This window comes from Myotis brandtii, unplaced genomic scaffold, assembly GCF_000412655.1.
Source record: "Myotis brandtii unplaced genomic scaffold, ASM41265v1 scaffold260, whole genome shotgun sequence".
Lineage (NCBI taxonomy): Eukaryota > Metazoa > Chordata > Mammalia > Chiroptera > Vespertilionidae > Myotis > Myotis brandtii.
The window spans coordinates 430,452-454,703 of NW_005359881.1; the positions used below are offsets into that span (position 1 = coordinate 430,452).

At 46.7% G+C, this 24,252-nt stretch overlaps 1 protein-coding gene across 4 annotated transcripts in view; it reads left to right on the forward strand.

Moving 5' to 3' along the window:
- The window catches only part of ELMO1 (engulfment and cell motility 1), a 402,414-nt gene that overhangs the window by 146,117 nt on the left and 232,045 nt on the right, over window positions 1–24,252 (forward strand). For all 4 annotated transcript variants that reach the window (XM_005868063.2, XM_005868065.2, XM_005868064.2 and 1 more), the window contains 3 exons: window positions 3,375–3,544; window positions 13,877–13,912; window positions 20,279–20,378. In XM_005868063.2, the coding sequence (XP_005868125.1) occupies window positions 3,375–3,544; window positions 13,877–13,912; window positions 20,279–20,378 (306 nt within the window). The remainder of the gene's footprint in view (window positions 1–3,374; window positions 3,545–13,876; window positions 13,913–20,278; window positions 20,379–24,252) is intronic.

The window sequence follows — 24,252 nt, forward strand, 5'->3', positions numbered from 1 at the left end:
CCATGCTGGAAGTTTCTTGGGGAACATTTTAATCAGGACCTCAAGAACAGCAGGGAAGGGGGGGGATTTGGGGGCAGCTGTGGAGTGGCACAGGATGAAACTTGATTTCTATCCTTCAACCAATACCAGAAATCACTTACATCGGGACATTGTCTCCCGCACAGCTACGAGGCTCTGTTCATTGGTACTACATGAAGAATCAGAACCGACGTGATTTTATTTTTAAATAATGTTGACTCCCCCCCCCCCAATGTTAAAACATTGCAGCATCGTGGAAAATTTGAAAAATTGAACCGTGCTGCAAAGAAAATTATGCAGAATATTACAATTCATAAATAACCATGGGTCATATCATGATTTGTTTATTTTGGTCATTTTCCTGCCATTATCTGTACAATAAAAACCCAGTGGTCCTAACGCTGTAATGACCAAAGACCGGTCACCAGGAGGCTGCGTGTGAGGCGTGCGCGGGTGGGCGGGGACTTGACTCTGGGTCTCATGGCACGGCAGGACTTGGGGGCGTCCCGCGGTGCGGCGGGGTCTGGGGTCCTGGGTCGTGTGCGATTTCGCGCTCTGGGTCACTAGTATGTACATATGTGTGCATATATTTTCATTTATTTATTCTTAACTTCTTTATACTTAACTTCTCTGAACTTGCGTTTCCTTTGTGAAGTGAAGATGACAAAGCCGTGTGCCTGCTCGGACTGTTGTGCAGATCAAATGCATTCCTTCCTAAAGACGTTTATAATGGTGGCTCATAAAGAGTGTACCTAACGGTTAGCTGTCTTTATCACTAATTTTAACAGCACCAAACAGCATTCGTAAATACTGATAATGACAATGAAATAATTCTGAGTACTCATTATTATCATAATGTCTATAATCAGTGCAGACCTCCTGCTTGGAGAAAAAATGTAGTTTCTTAGGAATTCAAAGTGATTCACTTGGGTTAAATGTTATCAATCATTTGAGAATTTGAGAGAAGAGTCTATCCTTGAGCAGTTTAAGAAGATAAAGTGATTGTCTCTGTTCACTCAGCTCTCTCTTCTTCCTCGTTACCATATGGGATTTGGGGTTTGAGCAGTTTGTCCGGTAACTGGGGATCAGTGAATGGGTCGAGAGGGTTCTCCTCCTCCTCCCTTCTCCTCCTTTTCTAACTTCTGATGCAGAGTGTCATTTGTGGGGTGTAACACAGGGGAGACCACGGAACACCTCTGACCAAGTGACAGGGGCAGGGTTATCTGCCTTGGCTCCTGGAGATGCATTGGTTTTCCTGTGGACTCCCGCCCTGTCCTCGGGGCTGTGCAGGGCAGGGCAGGGGAACCTGGCGGGAAGGGGGCTGTGCAGGGCGGTGCAGGGGAACCTGGCGGGGAGGGGGCTGTGCAGGGCAGGGCAGGGGAACCTGGCGGGGAGGGGGGCTGTGCTAGGGAGCCTGTGGGGCGCAGTCCCTTTGCTGCCAGGACCGACCTGTGTGGGCTCCCTTTCCCCACTGAGCAGTCTCCCCCCTGTTACAGGGTACATGGGGCCCCTCAGATGTTTCTAATGAGTTTCTGTTCTGGAGAAGGCACCTGATTATTGAGCTCAGACACCCCGTCTTCCCCCACCTCGGAAACGTACTGCAGGTTCAGAGGAGGGAGCCAGCAGCTGAGGAGGCCGTGAGGATGACAGAGTGCTCCGACCACGCAGTGCTGACTTAAAATATCACTGCAACAGATGTGCTGGCATTTCCGTTAAGCAAAAGGACAGGCAGGGGAATGTAATAATTTTTCCTTACTGCTTGTCCTGACTGAAAGGTAGAAGTGAAGCCTCTACTGGATGAATGAGAAATATAGAAGACAAGTTCTTATCCAGAAGTTCCGCTCGTCCGATCTGTCTCCACCCCCTCTCACTCCCCCTCCCAGCTCCATCCTGCAAGTATAAGCCAACTGCCAGTACCTTAAAAAGAGGTCTGCCCTAGCCGGTTTGGCTCAGTGGATAGAGCCGGCAGACTGAAGGGTCCCAGGTTTGATTCAGGTCAAGGGCACATGCCTGGGTTGCAGGCCTAATCCCCAGTGGTGGGGGGGTGGGGGCATGAAGGAGGCAGCCAGTCAATGATTCTCTCATCATTAATGTTTCTGTCTCTCTCTCCCTCTCCCTTCCTCTCTGAAATCAATAAAAAATATATATATTAAAAACAAAAAGAGGTCTAATTCTCACCCAGTTGGTGTGGCCCAGTGGTTGAGCATCGTCCCATGAACCAGGAGGTCTTGATTTGATTCCTGGTTAGGGCATATGCCTGGGTTGCGGGCTCGATCCCCAGTGGGGGGTCATGCAGGAGGCAGCTGATTGATATTTCTCTCTCATTGGTGTTTCTATCTCTCTCTCCCTCTCCCTTCCTCTCTCTAAAATCAATATCAATATAAATGTAAATATACACACACACATGCACACACTAGAGGCCCGGTCTGGTGCACAACATTCGTGCAGTGGCGGGGGGGGGCGGGTCCCTCATCCCGGCCTGCGCCCTCTGGCATTTCAGGACCCCTCGGGGGATATCCTCTCTGCTCCTTAGCGCTACCGTGGAGGCGGGAGAGGCTCCCGCCACCGCCAGTGTGCTCTCCAGCCATGAACCCAGCTTCTGGCTGAGCTGCGCTCCCCTGTGGAAGCACACTGACCACCAGGGGGCAGCTCCTGTGTTGAGCATCTGCCCCCTGGTGGTCAGTGAGCATCATAGCAACCTTTGTTCTGCCATTCGGTTCATTTGCATATTAGGGTTTTATTATATAGGATGGTCTAATTCTAGGCAAAGCTCCTTGGTTTCCTAATTACTTTGTTATAAATTCATGCAGTGAGTAGTGAATGTATGGGAAGCAAATGTAGAAGAGTGAAATTTATAAGCATCCTTGTGTTGTGCTGGAAGATTGTCAGTAACCTAGAAAGATGGTTGGGGTGACTAATGACTCTTTTGAACACTGCGCAGACAGGTATCGCTCATAGTGTTGACTTAACTGGTGAACACGCTGTATAAACTTGTGTAATTGCTTAACCAAGCACAAAGCTTTTTGCCATTTATAGATGAAAAATTTAATTAAAAGATAAACATTTTTGCCTTTTCCCCTTCTTACTACGACACCTGCTCTGTTTCTGGGAAAAGCTCTCAATTTTCCCAGAAATGGAGATGGGGGCCTGTTCACAGAAGGCAGAGGACTAGTTTCCATGGAGAAATGAGTGACCAGGGCAGCGGGTTGGGGCTGTGTGGTTGGAAACCGCGCTGGGCGTGGGGGGCTGCCCAGTCTTGCACTGAGGGCCACCATGTCCTTGTTTCCCATGAATGAAACGCTAACATTTTCATGTGGTTTCCTCTGTGAACACACTTCCCTCTGTGTCTTCCTAAGGCTCAGTACGCCCAGCAGCTGCACGAACGCATCCAGTCGTCCAGCATGGACTCCAAGCTGGAGGCGCTGAAGGACTTGGCCAGCCTCTCCCGGGACGTCACCTTCGCCCAGGAGTTCATCAACCTGGACGGCATCTTCCTGCTCACGCAGATGGTGGAGAGCGGCACCGAGTAAGCCCCTTGCCCCGATGTCCAGCCTGCCTGCTCTTCCTCCCCCGCCCCCGCCCGGGGGGCTGTTACTCCCTTACATTGCAGTGTCTACTTTTAAAGACCAGGAATTGATGAGGCTCAGGAAAAAGAAAAGAAATGGCTTTTAAGTTCGTGTCTGGGAGCAGGTTTGTCACCTAAGTATCAGGAGATTGTCTACCCACTAAGGAACCAGTGTCTTAGTTGAGATATTAGGGCACGGGCCTGCATGGATGGGGTAGGCAGGAGACCACCACAGCCATTTGAGTGGGTGCTGAATTCCATAATTAAGGAATTCCATAAGGTGACTTGGAATTTCAAATTTATGAGAAAAAATATTAGATCCTTATCTTAAAGGGCCTTTCCAACATTGAACTAATAATTCTACAAAATATAAAGCCCTCATATCCTTCGCCTATCTCTCTGAATGAGTTAAAAACAAACGAGAATAACTCCTTCCAGTCTCAAAGTCTTAAACCAGGTCAAAAATAGCGTGACTAAAGTAAGTTTTAAATCAATTAATGTGTGATTGATGAAATACATGACCTTACATATTTAAAATTAAATGCAGTAAACATTTATTAAATACTGACTGTATACAAGAGTGGAAATTGGGAAATCTTACAAAGTTGTGAGACTTGCCATCAAAAATGTATGGAGGCAGAAGTCAACTGAGGCATAATTCCTCCTGGGCCTTTGAGTCTAGACTCTAGAGGCTGGACAGGCTGGCTGCTTCCGGAACCTTCCAGAGGAGTCAGAGGGCCATGAAGGAGTTTGATTTCATCCCCACAAGAAAGGAATGGGCTTTTGGGCTCAGGAGCTCGCCTCAGGGAAGGCGTTGCTTCTCTGGAGGGACTGGGGGGTGAGGAGCCAGAGGTGTGGCTCCTGCATGTGTGGGCAGGTCAAGCCCGGGACCACGGAGTGCCAGGGAGGGTCCACAGGACACGGCTCATCCCATGTCCATGTGGTCAGTGCCACAGGCATAGACTGTGAGAGCATGTGGGTTAGCGCATGTGAGCATGCTGAGTCAATTAATTACATATTAACATGCTAAATTAATAATGGGCAGGGTTGCCCTAGCTGGTTTGGCTCGGTGGATAGAGTGTTGGCCTGCAGACTAAAGGGTCCCAGGTTCGATTCCAGTCAAGGGCACATGCCCGGGTTGCAGGCTCAATCCCCAGTGGGGGGCGTTCAGGAGGCAGCCAATCAGTGATTCTTGTCATTGATGTTTCTATCTCTCCCTCTTCCTTCCTCTCTGAAATCAATAAAAATATATTAAAAAAAAATAATGGGCAGGGTTGGGTAGGTATTTTTTCAGAAAGAGTACATATCATTGTGAATTGGGGTTTAAACCTGGGTCCTTTAAACCTTTTCAGTACCTGGCGATTCAAAGAATGAGCTGAAAACTGCCTGTTGGAGCCCTCCCAGCCCCCTCCCAGCCTCCCTTCCTTCCTCTCTTCCTTCCTGTCTCCTCCCACATGGGGCATTATTTAGCCTCTGCAATTGGCACTGGTAAAAGATTCTGTTTTTTGTTTGTTATTCAGAGAGGATGTTTTCTAGTAACAGGAATAGCTCCCATATAAGAATGCTCTGTAGAGTCCGGCTGGCATGGCTCAGTGATTGAGCATCGACCTATGAACTAGGAGGTTAGTGTTTGATTCCCAGTCAGGCACATGCTGGGTTGTGGGCTCGATCCCCAGTGGGGAGTGTGCAGGAGGCAGCTGATCAATGATTCTCTCTCATCATTGATGTTTCTGTCTCTTTCCCTCTCCCTTCCTCTGTGAAATCAATAAAATATATATAAATGCTCTGTAGAGTTTGGAGTTGGTGGGTCTTACCTCGTAGACAAGTAGGGACAATATCTAAGAGTGAATTGGGGAGAAATTACAAATCTGAGAGGACTAGTGGGAAGGGTCAGTTGTAGGCTAGTCTCATTTATTTATCAAATGATGCCTAAAGCACTGCTTGTGAAATTTTTGGGCGAACATCAGTGTGGAGTGGATAGGGAGAATCGAGTTGGGGGTATTATCAGAATCTGAAGCTGTTACTTGGAGCTTGAATCAGATGGAGGGAAGCTGAATGAGTTGAGGGATGCAAATGGCTGGACCAGGAAATTGAGACTGAGGGTTCTGTCTGTGTTGGAAGCTCCAGCTGAAACCCAGTGATCAGAGCATCAGCCAGAGGATTGAAGAGTTTCGGGTTCAATTCTGGTCAAGGGCTCATAATTCTGTTGTAGGCTCGATCCCCGGTTGGGGCATGTGCAGGAGGCAACCAGTCAATGTGTGTCTTTCACATCAATGTTTCTCTCTCTGTCTCTCCTCCTTCCTTCCACTCTCCTTGAGCATCAGTGGAAAAAAATATCCTCGGGTGAGCATTAACAAAAAATTTATAAAATAAAAACTAAGTTGAAATGTCCCCCGGTTGATTGATGTATTGACGTCCCAGCCATGGATGCATCAAAAGCCAGGTGCCAGAGCCAAAAGTAAGTGACCTGCCACACACACATAGGGATGCAATGGCTTACGCTTTCCAATATTCCCAGTCATATTGTGTTAATACTTCTGAATTTACTGGAGTTGCAATCGTAATGTCAGTTACAATGGTAAATCCACTGAAAGCTGAGGTCCCCGTGACACGCACCCTGAATAGACGGCTGGGGTGTAGCTGGGTACCGCCCAAGGCTGGCAGCTCTGTATGTTCACAATGAGGGCTTTAGTGTTTCATTTCTCATCATGTCATTTTGCTAGGGCTGTCGTCACAGAGTGCCCCAGTCTGGGTGGCTCACACAATGGACATGCATTTTCTCACAGTTGAGGAGGCTGGAATCCAGTGTCTGCAGGGTTGGTTTTTACTGTGGCCTCTCTCCTGGATTTGTAGACAGCTGCCTGCCCCTGGATCCTCACATGGTCTTTCCCCTGTGTGCATGGATCCTTAGTGTCCCTGTGTGTGTCCAAATCTCCTCTTCTTATAAGGACACCGGTCAGATTGGATCAGGACACCCCCTAATGGCTCATTTGAACCCCCAATCACCTCTTTAAATGCTCTGTCTCCAAATGTTGTCCCAACTGAGGCAGTGGGGGCCAGGGATTCAACCTAGGAATTTGGGGGGCACACAATTGAACCCATAACACTCAACAAAGGGACAGTACCCCATTTGTTTAAAAGGAAAAAAGGAGTAAAAACGGATACTATGTATTTGTCTTTCAACATTACTTCCTATCCCTGCCGTTGCCTTCCTGTGTAACTCATCTTGATCTACAGAGGGGCCCCCCAAAAATCACATCCCTCAGACTGAAGATTGGGGACAACATGAGAGATGTCAGGATTGAGCGGCTGTATGTGAACTATAGGACTTGAATTCCTTTTTTATTTATCTTTTAAAAAATATTTTTATTGATTTCAGAGAGGAAGGGAGAGATAGAAACATCAATGATGAGAGAGAATCATTGATCGGCTGCCTCCTGCACACCCCACACTGGGAGATTGAGCCCACAACCCAGGCATGTGCCCTGACCAGGGACCGAACCATGACCTTCTGGTTCATAGGTCGATGCTCAACCACTGAGCCACGCCAGCCGGGCTTGAATTCCTTTTATAAAATAGCATATGATTCTCAATGTAACATTTAACTGCTTGTGATTCAGAAGCCACCCCAGTTTGCTACGGACAGCCAGGTTCTAGGCAGAGAAGCAGAAGCCCAGATCCTGGGTGAGCTCTGTTTGGCATCTGCCTCCCACACCTTCCCGCCACACTGTGTAAGGGAGGACTGCCTGCTCTCCCAGGCAGCTTTCCTGCCCTCCTCTCCTCTTCACAGAAGTTCAAAGCCAAGCCCAGCCTCCTGCCTTCCTTCTGCAGGTCCTGCCACTCACCTTAGGAAGCTGCTCAGTGGATCCTCAGATATATATATTTATTTTATATTTTCAGATCTTCTGCTCAGATGAAAAAGAAAAGAAAGAGGCATTTTTCTTGCAAGGAAACTTGGCTTCTCAATTAAATGTAGAACAAGGCTTTAACTAATTAGCAGACAACCTTTGGAGTAGAAACCACACAAATCGAGTAGACCCTGCAGTTCCTCGGGCCCGGGCAGACTTCCCGCTGGGGCAGAGGTGTCCCAGCAGGACCTGTGGAGACTGCAGGAAACACCCAGGACATGTGGCTGCATTTTCCCTCCTGCCTCTGAGCTCTAACGAGATGCAGAGATTCTCACCTGCTGGTCATTACCGAGGCTGAGCTTGTCAAGGTCTCTCTCCAGCCAGTACCAGGGGCCATGGGGCAGCATCAGCCACCGCACAGCCCGGGGAAGTGGCACTTTGCCCGAGTATCGCGTTTAAAACGGGAATTAATTTCCACCCCTGTGGGACTTGGAAAGCCCATTCCTAGTTTCAGCTTGAAACATAAATGTGGGAGCAAGTTGTGGGGGAACATGGTGCCCCAACCTGAGTAAGGCATGGTGTCCGTAGGGAACATTCTGGAATGGACAGTGTTAAAAAAAAAAAAAAAGATGGGCATGAGAAGATTTCTCAGGAATGATGTATTTTATTTGACTGGAAAGAAGAGAAATGGGTACCTGCCACTCTCGATCCCCCTCGGCAAACAACACTGCTCTGCTCCGGGTGTGAGTGCGGCCCATATTCCTGTGTGTCTCTGCCACGCACAGTGGGCCGTGCGCCCGTGCCCTTCGCCCTTAGACAGAGAACAGGGCGGCATTTCCAAGAAGGAACGGGCAGCATCCTCATAGTTTCCTTCCCACGTGGCAACGGGACAGGAAAATTCCGCCATTGGAATATGAGTAAGCCCTCAGCACCACCCTGAGCAGGAAAGTCCAGAGAGAGAAAAGTTAAATTGGGGTACTTACAAAAACTCACAGGTTCTTAAGTTAGCTTTTTGTCCTTAATAAAAACAATTGTATTTATTGTTTAAAAAATAAATGTAAATAAGCAGAAGCAGGAAAATAGGAATCATGTCTAATCCAGCTTTCCCAAGACACATATTTTTGACACTGGGGTGTGTATACTTTCTGTATGTTCTCCTACACACACACACACACACACACACACACACACAGATACACACAGACACACACACATGCACATACATACACACACATACAGAGAGAGACAGACACACACAGACACAGACATACACACATGCACACAGAGACACACATGCTCACACATACACACGCATACACATACACGCAGAGGCTTTAGAAAAGTAGAATTATAACCTTCATGCTCTTTGTAGCTTGCTTTTCATACCTGACAGTATTTTCTTGTGACTGAATAGTATTCCCCTCATTGTATTTGTTGTCTGAGTATGAATTCATTTTTAAAGCTTTGCTGGGGTTCGGTTGATTCACAGAATAACATAATAATGTGAAGGGTAGGCTCAGTGTGGTTAATCGTTCCCCTATGGTTGAACATTTACATTGTTTTCCATGATTGTGAGAATTTTCCAATCAGCTTTTCATTTAGCAAAATCATTGTGAAAATTCAAATTATCATGTTGGACTGAAATTCCCGATTCAGAGACTGTACCCATTTTCAAGCCGTTTTAAAACAAGAGCTTCCCCACAACTGCTGAAATGCCCTCACCTGTACTTGACCATGCAGTTATGAGTCCGGTCAATGCTGGGCAGATGTTCCCCGAGGGATTCTAGCTTTTCTAAGGAAATCACAGTGAGGTATTGGAGGAGTTCTTCCTAATCTGGGGAATTTACAAGGACTTTTTATTTGCTGGGTTTGAAGTCATTGCTCCCGAATTTGGTCGCATGAGGAACAGTGGAAAGAGTCCCCCCGTTATTTTAGACATAGGCACAGCCCCTGAGCAATGGGCTTCAAAACAAACAACAATCATAGAAACGATCAGTTCCCTCCCCATCCTGTCGTTCACATGACACAGAAGCCAGCATCCTGTGTGCATGTCTCGCTATATGTGTGTGTGCTTATAAAAATGATTGACAATGTTCATTCACACACAGTTTCTTATTAAACGTTCATTCTTCGCATCATGTTTTCCATGTGGGCATCACAGCTGTGGCATTTCTTCCTTGAGGAAATCGGGGCGTGGCTTGAGTGAAGCCTTGGCTTTGATGTTGCCCAGCACCCACACTCGGGATGGGTTTGTAGGTTTTATTCATTTAGCAAGTGGATGTTATTTGATGCTGCATATTGCGGACACTGGGTTAGGCACATGGCGGGGCAGGGGGCCGGGGGTTGTATCAAGTGGCAGATGAGTTTCAGACTCTGAGTGACATTCTTTGAAAGGCTATCTTCACATAAAAGGTGAATTTCTTTTTTGGAAGCCACGTTGTTCGCCTCCAGGGACAGGGATTATCAGCTCTAACTCGTGCTCTTGTGTCGGAGAGCTTGGCGTGGTTTATAAACCTGGGCTGCGCTGCAAGGCCCCGGCCAGGCCAGAGACTCGCTGCTGGGCCTCCACGTGCAAGTCACCGGTGCACGGCCTGCACTTCACCTGGAGGAGCAAACTGCTCCCAGGCCCTGCCACAAGGAAGCTGCTCTGTGCGGTCTGCGGGGGCCCACCGGCTGTAAAGGCTGTGGGTCTCTCGCGCCCCCTGCCTGCCGGCCTGGGGCATGCACCCTGCCGAGCTCAGGCAGGTCCAAAGGGAGCAGCCCTCTGGGGCCTCCCCAGACATTTGCATCACAAACGCCAAAGGGGCCCACTACCCAGGGCTTTGTCAGGGGTTGTGGGGCGGGAAATTCCTGAAGCTGGATGGCCCTCCACCCACCCCTCTTGGCTTTGTCTCTGTGTCTGTGGGAGGGGGTCCCACCACCCAGGGAGAGAGATTATCTTCCGCTTGGGAAAGGAATGCCATACCTTGGGCTGAAATAAGAGGCTGCTGGCCACTGCAGAACATCAGCTTTTCCAGAATCATCTGTTCTTGTCCTGTCTCTTTAAAAGCTGGGTATTTTGAGAGAGACAGAGGAAGGCCCTCCATTAGGAAAACAGACATCACAACAAAAAAGTTCCTCTTCTGCTCCTGCTTAATGTGCAGCTATCGTGAGGAAGTGGAGGAGTAGGAACCCGGTGACTGGTGGCTGAGTTTATCTCCGCAGGCTGGTCAGGGCAACTCTCCCGGGCCAGGGGTGGCCACAGGATGGGGAACACTCCTAAAAACCTCAGGTGCCCAGGCCCCAGGCCAGAAGGCTCTTTTGAGAAATCGCTGTGCCTGCTGTATATATTACTTACGCGCACACACACACATCAGATGATTTATTTTGAAACAGTTTCTATTAAAAGATAAACAGAGGCATATTGAAAATTCTAAGAATTGATTTGAGCAAAAATCAATTCAGATTGCTCAGTGCCAAACTGGAGGTGGTGAGGAACTTTCTGCCCACAGGAACCTGGGGGAAAGGCTATTATAGAGAAGAGGCGGGGCAAAACAAGGGAATTATTTGATTGGCTACAGTTAAAGCCTACTTGGCTTTGATTGGTTGAAAACTTGAGGCAGTTAATGGCTTAGATTTTGGTTTGCTTTCATAAGGCCTCCAAGGCACGGGAGCGACCTCAGCCTGCCAGCCTCCTCGCTTAATTTAACAGTCACACACTGAATGGGAAAGTTGCAAGGTCAGGTCCCACCTGTTGTCCCTGTTGTCCTTTCATACAAAGATTGGACTCAAGGTAGCGCCTCGCAACCAGTTGTCCGGCCTTTTCCTAACCTCTCAGTCTGGAGCTGTTTCTCACTGTTCTTTTCACTCATGACTTTGGCACTTTTAAGACTATAGATCAGCCATTTTGTAGAATATCCTCCAATTTGGGTTTGTTAAAGGGTAATTCATTAAAGTTAATTTTCAGGGAAAGATAAAAGCATGTTTTATATAAAAAATGAACGCATGTTAAAAGAATTCATTTTACTGATGTGAAATGAGAGCCAGGCAAAATGTTTTAACCATTTCAAAGGAAAAGTTAAAGGGGCTCAAATTTATTTGCAGCACAGGAATGTTGAAATGAATTGCAAATGGAGATAAAACTGGTTTCTCACCAGCAGGAAGGAAGTCAATTAAATTACTAACAGACAGGACAAAATATACATATGCATCAGTTAGACTATAAGGCAGGAGGAACCTGATAACCCAGAAGAGTATGCTATATAAACACTGTATAATTTTCCATTGAAACACATTTTTTTTCCTACAGTCTTATCCAAAGTTTAGACCCATATGTATGCCTGTGGCTGGGATATCACAGATGCGTGTGTGGGTGTTGTTTTTAATTGCATCATATTGATGGCACAGGGTGCCTCTCAGTCTTGTTACTAGTGTTTACTTTGACCACTTAAGATAGTGCCTTCTGGGGTTTGCATGGTAATGTTGCCACCCCTTTGTCAGTAATAATTTTGGAGTAATTTACACCATGGAAAATGGAGAATGGTACAAATGAGGCTTGTATGTTTTTCCCTGAGAGACTTGGTTCTTCAACAGTACTGGCACACCGCCCTATAGAACAATGTGGACTTACCTGTTCCTGTTTTATTTAGTGGGCTATCCTCTATCATTTATTGTGTATTCTGATGCTCAATGTGTCCCAGATTGGCTGTGGAACCTTCTTCAAGCTGTCTCTGTGTCCTGACCTGCCTCCCATTATTCTGTGAGCATTTCTTTACTTTCTGGCTCAATGAGATGTTCCAGACTTAGCTAAATCTTTCCTTGTCCCACCCCTGGCAGGAGCCATTGCTCAAAGGAGGCCAGTTCCTTTCAGTGGGAGGTACTATTCAGCCCTTCCAAGAGGGCCCACCTGTGCCCGAGCCTGTCCCCCTGTGGCCACCTACTCCTTTTGCCCAGCTTTTTCAAGGAAGAAGGAAGGAAGCCAATATACTGTTTTGTTTGTGTTGTTGTTTTTTTTTGTTTTTTTTTTTTTTTTTTTTTTAATTGCCCAGCTTTTTCAAGGAAGAAGGAAGGAAGCCAATATACTGTTTTGTTTGTGTTTGTTGTTTTTTGTTTTTTTTTTTTTTTTTTTTTTAAGAAGGGCAGGTAAAGGAGGAGAGGAGGAAGAGGAAGATCTCTTTATATGTTTTTTAAACCCTTGTTTTACCAAAGACTAGATCTGATCTTCTCATGGTCAGTTAGGTTTCTGAAGTGGTTACATTTTATGTGGTTGCAAATGGGAAATTTAACTTCTGAAGAGCCAAATTATTCATCAACTGTTTATTGAAAGCCAGCTCTGCAGGCAGGTAAAGGAGGAGAGGAGGAAGAGGAAGATCTCTTTATATGTTTTTTAAACCCTTGTTTTACCAAAGACTAGATCTGATCTTCTCATGGTCAGTTAGGTTTCTGAAGTGGTTACATTTTATGTGGTTGCAAATGGGAAATTTAACTTCTGAAGAGCCAAATTATTCATCAACTGTTTATTGAAAGCCAGCTCTGCATGTGCCTGACGTTATAGTGGTGAGTCACAGTGCAGACAGAGCCCTGCCCTCAAGGGGCTCCAGGAAAGACAGATGTCCTAGGTCATGCAGCTGACGTGTCCTCAGCACATGCAGACATGGGTGGGCTCAGTCTGCCAGGCAGGGAAGTCAGCGCTCAGGGAGGCTTCCCTGGGGCCTTAGAATCAGGACAGTTTAGGGTAGGATTTAGCTAGTTGGACAAGGAGGGGTGGGTATTGAATACAGAGGGAAGAACATAATGTCAGAGAGACTTGGCAGACTCGGGGAATGCAAGTGGTTTGACAAGGTTAGAATCAGTTGCTTCTTTATCTTCTTGACCCCAGTGTTTTAAGAAGTATAATCGTCCTTCCTTGCAGACAAGATGTGTCCATTGCACACTTTTCTTGCGGGCTACCATCCCAGAGTCCCATCTATTGTCCAAGACTATTGCCATGTCTCAGGATGCCATCCTTCGGAATTTTATTTCTCTCAAGAAAAGAGAAAGTAAAATCAGTGAGCATTTTACCCAAGAAAGATAATCAACTCCGTTTTTATTGTTGAGGATACGCTTAAGAACAACTCTAGTACTTTTAGGTGTCACCCTTTTCACTGAAAATGTACCTTATTCTTATTATCTCCAGGGATTTCTCCCCCCTCCCCTTGAACACATATTGGTTCTGAGTCAAATGGAGTGGTCTTGTTGCCCTTACTCATAAGTAAATGTAATAGGTTGGTTACAGTAGTTTAACCCTTATGATTGTTTCTTATCATTAGAGAATACCAATCACTATATTACTTTGAATAATATATTACCTCATGGTGGTTAAGTCTTTTTATATCTAATCTTGAGCTTTCTTCAAGATATGTAATTTGTGTAAAAAAATGATTGCTTTCAAACATGCTCCTCACATGATTGTTCTTAAATTTTGCAGACGATACCAGAAGTTGCAGAAGATCATGAAGCCTTGGTAAGAATTTATGATTGCTTGATTCAGCTTATATAACACGCTCCTTCCTGCATCATTAGTCTCTGTCCTCAGATAGCTGTGCATGTAGATGTTTTGAGTGATTTTATTTTGCTGTTTGATGTTCTTATAAACAGGTTCTTTAAAAATTTATTTCCTCTTTCTTTCTGTTTTGTGGCACAAAGGGAACTTTATGTCTGTAGCCACAGAATGAGTACATCGGGATTGCTACCCTTCTCCTGGGGCAAGGCTGGGCATAATTTTATGTATTGCATTAAACAAAAGCTTTCTTTTTTGTGGCCTATGTGATGTTCAAAGCCATTCTCTTCAATGGCTCAGTAAAAACAAACACCCCACTCAGGATTGAAGTATGGAGTGAAAGTTGTTGACTTTGAGCCTGAGAAAGGGCTGGGTCACCTGCCTGTATGTGCACTGCATGATGATGTGTCCAGACCCACAGAGCCCCTGTCTTAGAGTCTTTCCTCCTCGGTGCCTTTCTCACCCACTAAACAAGAGGAGTCCAGACAGGGCCTAGAACCTCTCCGTGGTGGGCTGGACACATGTCCGTTCTACCGAGTTGTTAAGCAGATAATTTCAGTTTGAGAAGGAAGACTGATTTTTTTAAGCCCTGAGGAAAAAGCCCGGTATCTTCAGGGTAGGTAGTGCTCTTGAATCCTCTATCCTCCCGGCGCTCCCACACACAGAAGGGTTGGGGGCAGGAACTTGTCAGGTATTTCATTGCAGTGAAGTATAGAAAGCCATCTTGAGTTTCTAGGAGAAAGCTCCTTAAGTCTTACTTTGATATATGTTCTTAATATAGGAGAAGCACTTCATGGTGACGACAGTAGGAGCCATCTTTTATGAGAGCTCACTCTGTCCCAGGCTCCGTCACCTGCTTACACTCATTGCTCTCATTCACACGCACACCCACCACACACGATTAGCAAAATTAGCACCATTTCCTTAGTGCAAAACTACAACCGGGTGGTAGGACCGAGATTTGAACTGAGTTTTTCTCTAATAACTTCATACAACTTGGTAATGGAGAGGAATGTGGGGCTCTGAAGCCAAAATGATGTCTTGAAATTTATCTGCCAGGGTTTTGTTCTGTGGGTGTGGAGACTGGAAGGGGGACTACGTGTGAACTGTGACTTCTGCTGAGCAGTCCTAGGCAGAGTCGGTGCTCAGGGCCCTGGTTCCTGAGATGGGAGAGTAATCAGATGAAGTCATGAGGCTGTTCTCACTCTGATGGCAAAACTGGACAAGACAAGACAGGAAACAAAAGTGGTAGATCATCAAAGAAACCAGGTGCGGCCCATTAACAATGACAGTCAAGCAGTAGATAGGAAGGATAATACTTTGCAGCGAATAAGGTTTTATCCCGGGAAAAGGTAAAGTTTGAACGTCAGTCCCTGGGTGTGATTCAGTATTTAGTAAAATAAAGGAGAATAAAATAATCTTAATAGATACAGAAAATAGATGATAGGCACAGAAAAAGTTTTATTAATCCAACATTCATTCATAAAAATTCTCAGCAATCTAGAAATGGAGATAATTTCCTCAACCTGATAAAGGCAGTGGAAAAAATGCATTATTCTTCATGTGAGGAAACTGAATTTCCTCCTCCTAAAGATGGGAAATCAGGCAAATGTGTTTTGCACTTCTGTTCAACATTGTATTGGAGTGTTTAGCCATAGCAATAAGTCAAGAAAGAAATAAAAGACATAATGGTCAGAAAGGAAGAAGTAAAACAACTCTATTTATAGAAGATATGTTTATGTAAAAATTCCAAAGAAATCTATAAAGACATTGCTAGATCTCATAATTGAATTTAGCAAGATTTTTGGATACAACATCGGTATATACAAGTGAGGTATTTTTATACATTAACAGCAAACAACTAGAAAATGAAATTTTAAAACTTTCTTTACAAAGTATCAAAAATCATAAAATTTTTTGGAATAAATTTAACAAGAGACATGCACTGTCTGTTCACTGAAAAATATATTACCGAAAGGAATTAAAGAAGACCCAAGTAAGTGGAGAATGTACCATTTCGTGGTTTAAAATACACAGCATTTTGAAGAGAGCAATTCTTCCTAAATTAATCTGTAAGTTCAATTCAGTACAATTTTTAAAAAAGAAATTATAAATCAATCTTAAAACTTAAAAGAAGTGCATAGACCCTAGAATAGCCTAAACAGTCTTGAAAAACAACAACGAAGACCAACAAAGTTGATGGATTTCAACTGATTTCAAGACTTACTACTCTAAAGTTAGTTATTAAGACAGTATGGTATTGTTATAAGAGGACAAACAGGTCAATGGAATAAAGAGTCCAGAATTGATCCACAGTTAAATTTTAACAACAGAGCCAAAAGATTGTTGGCTGACATAAATCATGCTATGATTCTGAAGGTCAAGGCATTGTCTAGCTGTATAGAAATCCATACATTTCAATGCATATAAATTTTATCACAAACAAAAGAAACTACAGTTAAGTCCTCACTAGCATCATCGATAGGTTCTTAGAACTGTGGCAAAATGTCACAGAAGGAAACCAATGCTACCACAGACTAATTGATATCAACAAGATTTACGTTTCTACAGCATCTCATCAATGCGATAACAAAATGGCATTGAACTAAGTGACGTTATTCAAGAACTGCCTGACAAGGAAAACTCAAAGGACAGGGCAGGACAGTGTTCATTATCATTGGCCGTTAAGGATACATGGAGTGTGATTTATTGATCACTTTAAAACTGGCCCTTCTTTTCACCTTTCCTCCACTTGTCTTGGCCACGGCCCCCAGTGGAAACATTTGGAAGCACTATTCTTATATAAACTTAGCAGCATAAATTTAAACGCTACGAGATTGGCTGACATCTGTTGGAATGAAGACAGTCTCTACTGAGTTGATGAGAAACATTGATTCGAATGTTTCCAGCACACATGGTGTGTTGGCCGGGACCGTGACTCTGCGCCAGCATAGAGTTTGCAGTCGGTGTAATTTGTGGCAGTCAGCGCTACACAAATTTTAGGTTAGCACTTGATGCAAAATAAATAAGCCAACCAAACAAGAATGCTCCCTCCTGGGCCGGGCCCTTGCTCTATATTTGCACCTCTTGGGCCTGGATCTTCTCCACCAGCACTGACGTCAGAGCTCAGCCCGTGGCTCCTGCCTCCGCCTCTTTGGAGCCGAGTGTCTCCTCCAGAAATGGACGTAAACCCTGTGTCTGGTGTGCTGAGAGCTCTGTGGCTGCCTCGTTTGAAATGAAGTGATTGCGTCCACTGATCTGGAATGTTAAAACATTTTGCATGGCCGCCCTTTCCTTGCAACTGAGGGTTTGAAGCTGAATTTTGAGAAAGTTCTACCTCTTAGAAACTTAGTATGCCATCCAGCAAGCCATCAAAATGAATTATATGTTACCTATGCACTATACATATAGCATATAATCTGTGCATTATATATTTAATAACATAATATGCAACACAATATATATAGACCTAACATATCTAATAACATTTGTATATCATATCATATGTCTAAAACATCTCTATATAATGTGTAATTACATATTAAAACATGTATATAAATGTATGTATACATGTTATTAGGTAATAATTGTGTAACATGTAAATATCATCCTATAACATTTCTATAAAATGTTATTAGATGGCCCAAGAGAGTAGTCCTTCCTTTGGGCGCTTTGGTGTGTGATGTGAAGATCTCCCCTCACTTGCCAGTCGTTCACACTAAGGATAATTAGCACAGGAAGCCCTGTCCGCTGTATCCGAAATGGTGCTCCCCTCCGTGGTCACCTGGAGACTGAAGTCAACTTGGAGATTTGGAAACCAAACTCTACTCTTTCCCGTTCTCTGCATCCTCTTCCAAAGCCCTTCCAGGAGGAGTCTGTAGGCAGAGCACTGGAGCACTGGGACGAAGGGCCATCCCCAGATGTGACCACAGGCACATGGATTGTGGGTTCCCTGAGCAGGGCACAGTCCTTTCCCCTCGGGTAACTAGAGAGCGTTCATACCGCGCATCCTTTGCTTCTACAGCAGATGGCGAAGACTAATAGCGCCTCTGACCCCAGCCTCAACCGCTACAGGGACTGGAAGGAAGGGTTTGTTCCCAAAAATGTGTGCATTCCTTGCCACGGCCTGTCCGCTGCTTGTTCTGTTAGCAATGACCCGAGGCCGTCTGGGCTCAGTGTGGAGGCCACGGACATGTCCTCCAGGCGTGGACCTGGGAAACTTGGAGCGTGGACGTCTCTGAGCATGCCTGATGTAGGCAGATGGCAACTCTGAGCAATATGGCTGCTGGTTTTCCTCTTTCCTAAGTTAAAAAATTTAGCTAATATTACTTACTACTAGTACTATGCTAAAATAATAAATCAGCTAATAGTTTTATGATGAATATTATAATTCTATAATAATGTATCCACAGTAATACTAATGCCAGCACAATCTTTTAATAAATCTTACTAATTGCTTTATTGCCTGGCTCTCTTATCCCCCCCCCCCCCCCCCCCAGTAGATGTTTGTGTTATCTTGACTCATTGCCAATAGAAAGAGTCGTTCTGGAATTTTTGTTTAACCTTTCTTGCTACTCTCTTCATCCCTTTTCTCCTGTCTTTCTACGTTTTTGTTCTCTCCTTAAGGAAGTGTGTTTTCTGGTCTGGATTTTATTTGCTGGGGCTGATCCTCTGATGCCACCTAGGGGCACCTGTAGGCTGTGAGTGCCCAACTGGGACTCAGAAGAGAGCCTTTAAAAGAGTATTTGCTGCTTTTCTATCTGGCCTGAGTGGTTTGGCTTTTCTTGCACGTTTATTTTTCTGGCTCCAAAGACAGATCGTTATGGACACATTGAAGGCAAACACTCGACAATCACAGGCTTCGTTTACCTTTCGAAGCCTCGCTTTTGCATGATGGTCCGAGCCAGCAGTCTATGCTGCTTCCTCCATGCCGCACCTGCCTGAAGGTGGCTTCTCTCCCAGCAGTCGTCTAGTTAGGCACCACCACCAGCAGCATCGCTGTCCCTTTGTGATAAGTGAGGAAACTGAGGCAGAGATGCACCACTGATGTCCTGCCTCGAGCTGGAGGGGAACTCCTGCCCTGTGACTGGGAGCCACCTGCTCACCCGTTTCCATTGCGTCTCCTCCTCTCTGCCCTCTGGCAGCTTTGGGCAGGGGCCGCTTCTTCTCTCCTGGGTTTCTTTTCAGCATCACAGCTCCTGGGAGATGCAGGATCCCAAGGTCATTGCTGAGGCTGCGCTGAGAGCACAGGGAGGAAGGGAAACTGTGAAGCTGCTTTAAAAGAAACACGGGCCTGCTTTCTAATCGAGTAATTGACATCTTGTGGTGTAGCAGTTGTGGTAAACAGGAGTCTACAGATTGAAAATCTGAACAAGCTACTCTATTTTTAAAAACCAAGCAAATGACTCAGGGCAGTTGTAGGCCGTGTAGAAGTCCCGAGGCCCATGATCCCATGAACTTGGAGAGTCTGAATCTTGAGAGTCTCAGGTTTATTATGATGAGCATTTCCCATAGAGATGGGTTTCTGTGAGATGCAAGGTGTCTGTTAAAGTGTTGTTTTGAAGGCACCAGAAACCAGGATGTTGTCTGATGGGGGGCACAACTGCCTTTACCTGCGCTTGCTGCATCTCTGTGTGAAATTCTAGTGCTCACCTTAGACCCTTCCCACAGTCCTCCAGCCACAGGCACCTGCTGCCAGCCAGCGGTCATCTCTCCATGGACATTGTGCAGAAAGAAGATGCTGGCCAGTGTCACACAGAAACGAGTGTCCTTACCTACGTACAGGCTCGACTCTATGAGCTCGTGTCTGTGTGTGCACCTGGCCAGACACACACACATAGGCACACACACAGATACATGGAGGCCACGCAGATCCTGTGCAAAGTGCTAATACTCTGAAGAGAATCATTCCTCACCTTCCCTGTTGGACACCTATTGCCTGTCTCCGTCACCCTAGCTCATGGCTGAGCTGTCCTTTAAGCCCTCACGTGCCGAATGCTCCCCGCTACTGCTGAGGCTACACGCAGCCCTGTGGTTGGATAGAGATCGCTGTCCAGTGCCCTGCTGAACGGACAGGCTCAGAGAGGGGGTGCCTCCGTGCAGCAGGCACAGCTCACCAGGGCGGGGTCACTGTGAGCCCGGTCAGTCCCACTGCGGCCCGGCTCCCTGGGCAGCCTGGGAGGCCGGCCTGCATCCTGTCCCTGGACACAGGTTTGCACCGCATGGTCTGTGGCCCAGCCGCTGACCCCAGTGACCTCTTGCAGCTCTTCTGTGTCTCTCCCCACGCTCGGCTCCGGGCCCGTGACCATTGTGCCTCCCTGTGTTTTCCAGCTTTGGAGACATGCTGTCCTTCACGCTGACGGCCTTCGTGGAGCTGATGGACCATGGGATCGTGTCCTGGGATACGTTCTCAGTGGCGTTCATTAAGAAGGTAAGGCCCACTGTGCTTCCTTGGGCCTGAGTCCCTCCTTCCCTCCCTCCCTCCCTCCCTCGTCTCTTGTGACTTTGGTCATCTTGAATGGTACTGGTCAGCTGTACTGTAGAAAGCCCTCCAATCTGGGTTTCTTTGGTCCTTCCCTCATGGTCCATGGAAGGCTGTGCCTTTGTGGCAAGAATACCAGAGCAGTAACGTGCCCTCCTCCGTGCATCCCGGGGGGTACCTGCTGTCCATATGTCTCCATTGGCAAAGCTGACCTTGACCGGGAGGCTGAGGTGGTATCTGCTGGGTCCCCTGGTGACGTTATTCCTTGTCCTTTTGAAGTTAACCAACAGCTCGAGGGAGACGCTGCCTTGAAACGAAGGCCGTCCTGGAGCCCCTCATCTGCTGACGTAGGGTTGGGATCGGAGGCCCCTGCACGATGTTGCATATTTATTTCAGACAAGAGCTGGTTGGGAGCCCAGGGTACTCTTGACAGAACCCCGAGTCCTCTTTCCTTCCACGAGGGCATAAAGCCCAAGATGACGAGCGATGGGAACAACTTAGAAAATAACCCCAAAGGGCGAGGCCCCCTTTTTGCCTGTATTTGTCAAAATTGCGAAAAGAAGAGGAGTGGCCGTCAGTGAGAAAGCCAAGGACATTCTGACGTGTTCTGAGGGGCTTTCCCGGGGAGGGGGCAGGGAGTGATGATGGAAGCAGAGAACAGACTCTGAATTCTGTCTCTCTCGGGTCCAAGTCGGGAGAAGCAGTTTCCATCTGAAGATCTTGCGTTTTGCGGATGTTTGACACTAAGAAACATTTTACCTCGTTCTGAACTACGGCGGCCTTCCTCCTCCAGTCCCGTCGCCTCCTGCCTCTGCTGTGACAGCAGCGCTGCTCCGAGGCTGGTTCCTGTGAGCGACCTTGTGTGTTCACACACCACTTACTGCTTTTGATCCCGGCAGGAGTCCCCTCCAGAGAAGGACAGAGAGTCCTGTGCTTTCTGGTCCACAGGCAGGAGGCGAGGACACAGTGGCCTTGCCCCCCCCCCATCTCACTCCCCTTGTGTTCCAGGGGGTAAAGACGGCTTCTGAGGACCTGCCCCCCCCCACCCCGCCCCACGTTGCCGCTTGTTGCGCCCTCCCTGCCTCCCTGGGTGGGGTGCAGGCATCCCTCCTGCTCTCCGCTCCCCTGGGATGTTGGGGGTTGTCCCTGTGCCAGCACGTGTCCCGTTTCTGTGAATTGGGGGTCATTTGTCTGGCTCTCCCGGTGACTCCTAGGGAGGCGGAACCATGGCTTTCTCCCCAACTTTGTCCTCAGAGCTCGGCACAGACCTTAATGCATTTCTGTGAAATGAATGAATGGAATTTGCTTCAGAAGCATTATTTTTCTTTTTTAAATATATTTTTATTGACTTTAGAGAAAGAGGCAGGGAGAGGGAGAGAGAGAAATATCGATGTGAGAGAGAAACATTGATCAGTTGCCTTCGGTAAGTGCCCCAACCTGGGATCAAACCCACAACCCAGGCATGTGCCCTGGCTGGGAATCAAACCAGCAACCTTTCGGTGCACAGGACGACGCCCGGCCAACTGGGCCACACCAGCCGGCTCAGAAGCTTTGTTTAAAAGCCAGAACTTGAAGGAGAAGGAGTACAGTGGTTTAGTATTTAAATGAATGTCAAGTAGAATTTCAGTGATGCGTGGACAAAGCGGTCTTTCTTTAACACGTTAAGCGCCAGGCCTGTTTTGTCTTCCTTTCCGTTAGCCCGCAATAGCCCATTTCACCGATATGCTGGCGGCACCAGTGACCGACGAGGTCCGGAGGGAAAGTATAGTGTCAGTCACCGGTGACTGGCATGGCGCTTAACGTGTTAAATGATGTGAGACATGGTTAGAGAGAATGACAGTGATTTTAATTTGCTAACTGCTTAACACGTTAAGTCACCGGTGACTGAAACAGAAAGGAAGACAAAACAGGCTTGGCGCCTAACGTGTTAAGAAAATGGTTTCCATTTGCTGCAATTAAATGAAAAGCCATCTTAAATCTAGTGATGACTAATAAAAAGGAAAGTGTTTTTCAGAAGGCAATACATTTCACATACTAGTAGTCCACGTGCTCATTCCCAGTCATTCTCTTTTCCTCGCCTTGCTACTTGGATCTCAACCCCAAGTTGAATTTGAAAAATGGTCATCAGAAAATGGCTTTATAATTGATCGTTTCTGTAAGGTTAACGTCGTTTATTCATTAGCTGGATCAACTTCAGCGCCCTGACAACCCAGAGGTTGTGTGCAGACAACTGTCTTTTAAATGGAGCTTTATCTCGACAAAAATCTGGTGACAAAAGACGCTTATCTCTGCAACACAGACTTGGCTCCCTATTAATGCCAGATTCATGCCACTTTGGAGAAGTGTTGTTGCCCCTGCCAGCCCCCGTCTCCTGCTCACTGCTTCATCTGTTGGTTCTAGCTTCAAACTTCATTTGCAATAAGTAACATCATTGCAAAAACACTTTGAAACTTGGAATTTTTTTATGCCAGTATGTAATCTTGCTTTTTAAAAAATATGTTTAAAATTGGTTTTAGAGATAGAGGAAGGGAGAGAGACAGAGAGAGAGAACGAGAGAGAGAGAATCAATGTGAGGGTGAGCTTCCTCTGCACACCCCCTACGGATAACAACCCGGGCATGTGCCCGGATGGGACTCGAACTGGCAACCTCTCGGTGCCGGGGACGATGCCCACCCTCGGAGCACACTGGCCAGGGCCATGTTGTTGCCTTTTAAAGACCTGGCTACCTAAGGAGTGGATAGGAAGGCGTGGAGAAAAAAGAATGGAATAAAGACACCCCAAGCCCCCAGAACTTTTCTGAGCCACGAGTTGGTTCTCTCCTCGCCAAGGACAGCACCAGGGCCTTTTCTTGGCAGGAGAGCCACACACAGAGCTCTGGACCCGGCTCTGCAGGAGGCCAGTCCACCCACCGAGCTGCTAGTGCTGGACAGGCATCCAGCCGTGTGGCTTAGACCCAGTAATTTTTGCCTCTTACTAGTAAAAACGTTCGAGATTTACGGGCCACTGCCTGGTGCTTTCAGCCCTGGGAAGGAGCCCAGCGCCCCATGGTGCATTCAGTTGTGGTGACAGAGGAGAATTTAAGACCTCATCTGGAGCAACTCGAAGAGGGTTTACGTGATTTTAATCGCTGGGTCCTTGATCCATGCACTGTGATGGCCCTTAGCTTCCTAAAACCACCCAGATCTTCCTCAGTTGTGTTTGGGTAACCTTTTCAACTGGGTGGAAGCGTGCGGGAGCAGTGTGTGTAATTACAGCTGACCCTCTGACCTCCGCTTCCTCATGCTGCAGACCTACTTTCCCGAAGCTGGGCTTTGGCTAGGTTAGACTTTATCACCTACGTGGGCCAAAAGTACAGTAACGGAACTTCAAAACTTTAAAGGCAAAGAGCCTGGCTGGTGTGGCTATATATGATTGAGCATCGATCTATGAACCAGGAGGTCACGGTTTGATTCCCAGTCAGGGCACGTGCCCGGGTTGCAGGCTCGATCCCCACCATTTAAAAGACAGTTCTCTCTCATCATTGTTGTTTCTATCTCTCCCTCTTCCTTCTTTCTGAAATCAATTTATCCTATAAAATAAAAGGCTAATATGCAAATCAACCGAACGGCAGAACGACTGGTCATTGCACTGACCACCAGGGGCAGACGCTCAATGCAGGAGCTGCCTCCTAGTGGTCAGTGTGCTCCCACAGGGGGAGTGCTGCTCAGCCAGAAGCCAGGCTCACAGCTGGTGAGTGCAGCGGTGGTGGCTGGAGCCTCTCCCGCCTCCACGGCAGCACTAAGGATGTCCGACTGACGGCTTAGGCCCACTTGGCCTAAGCCGT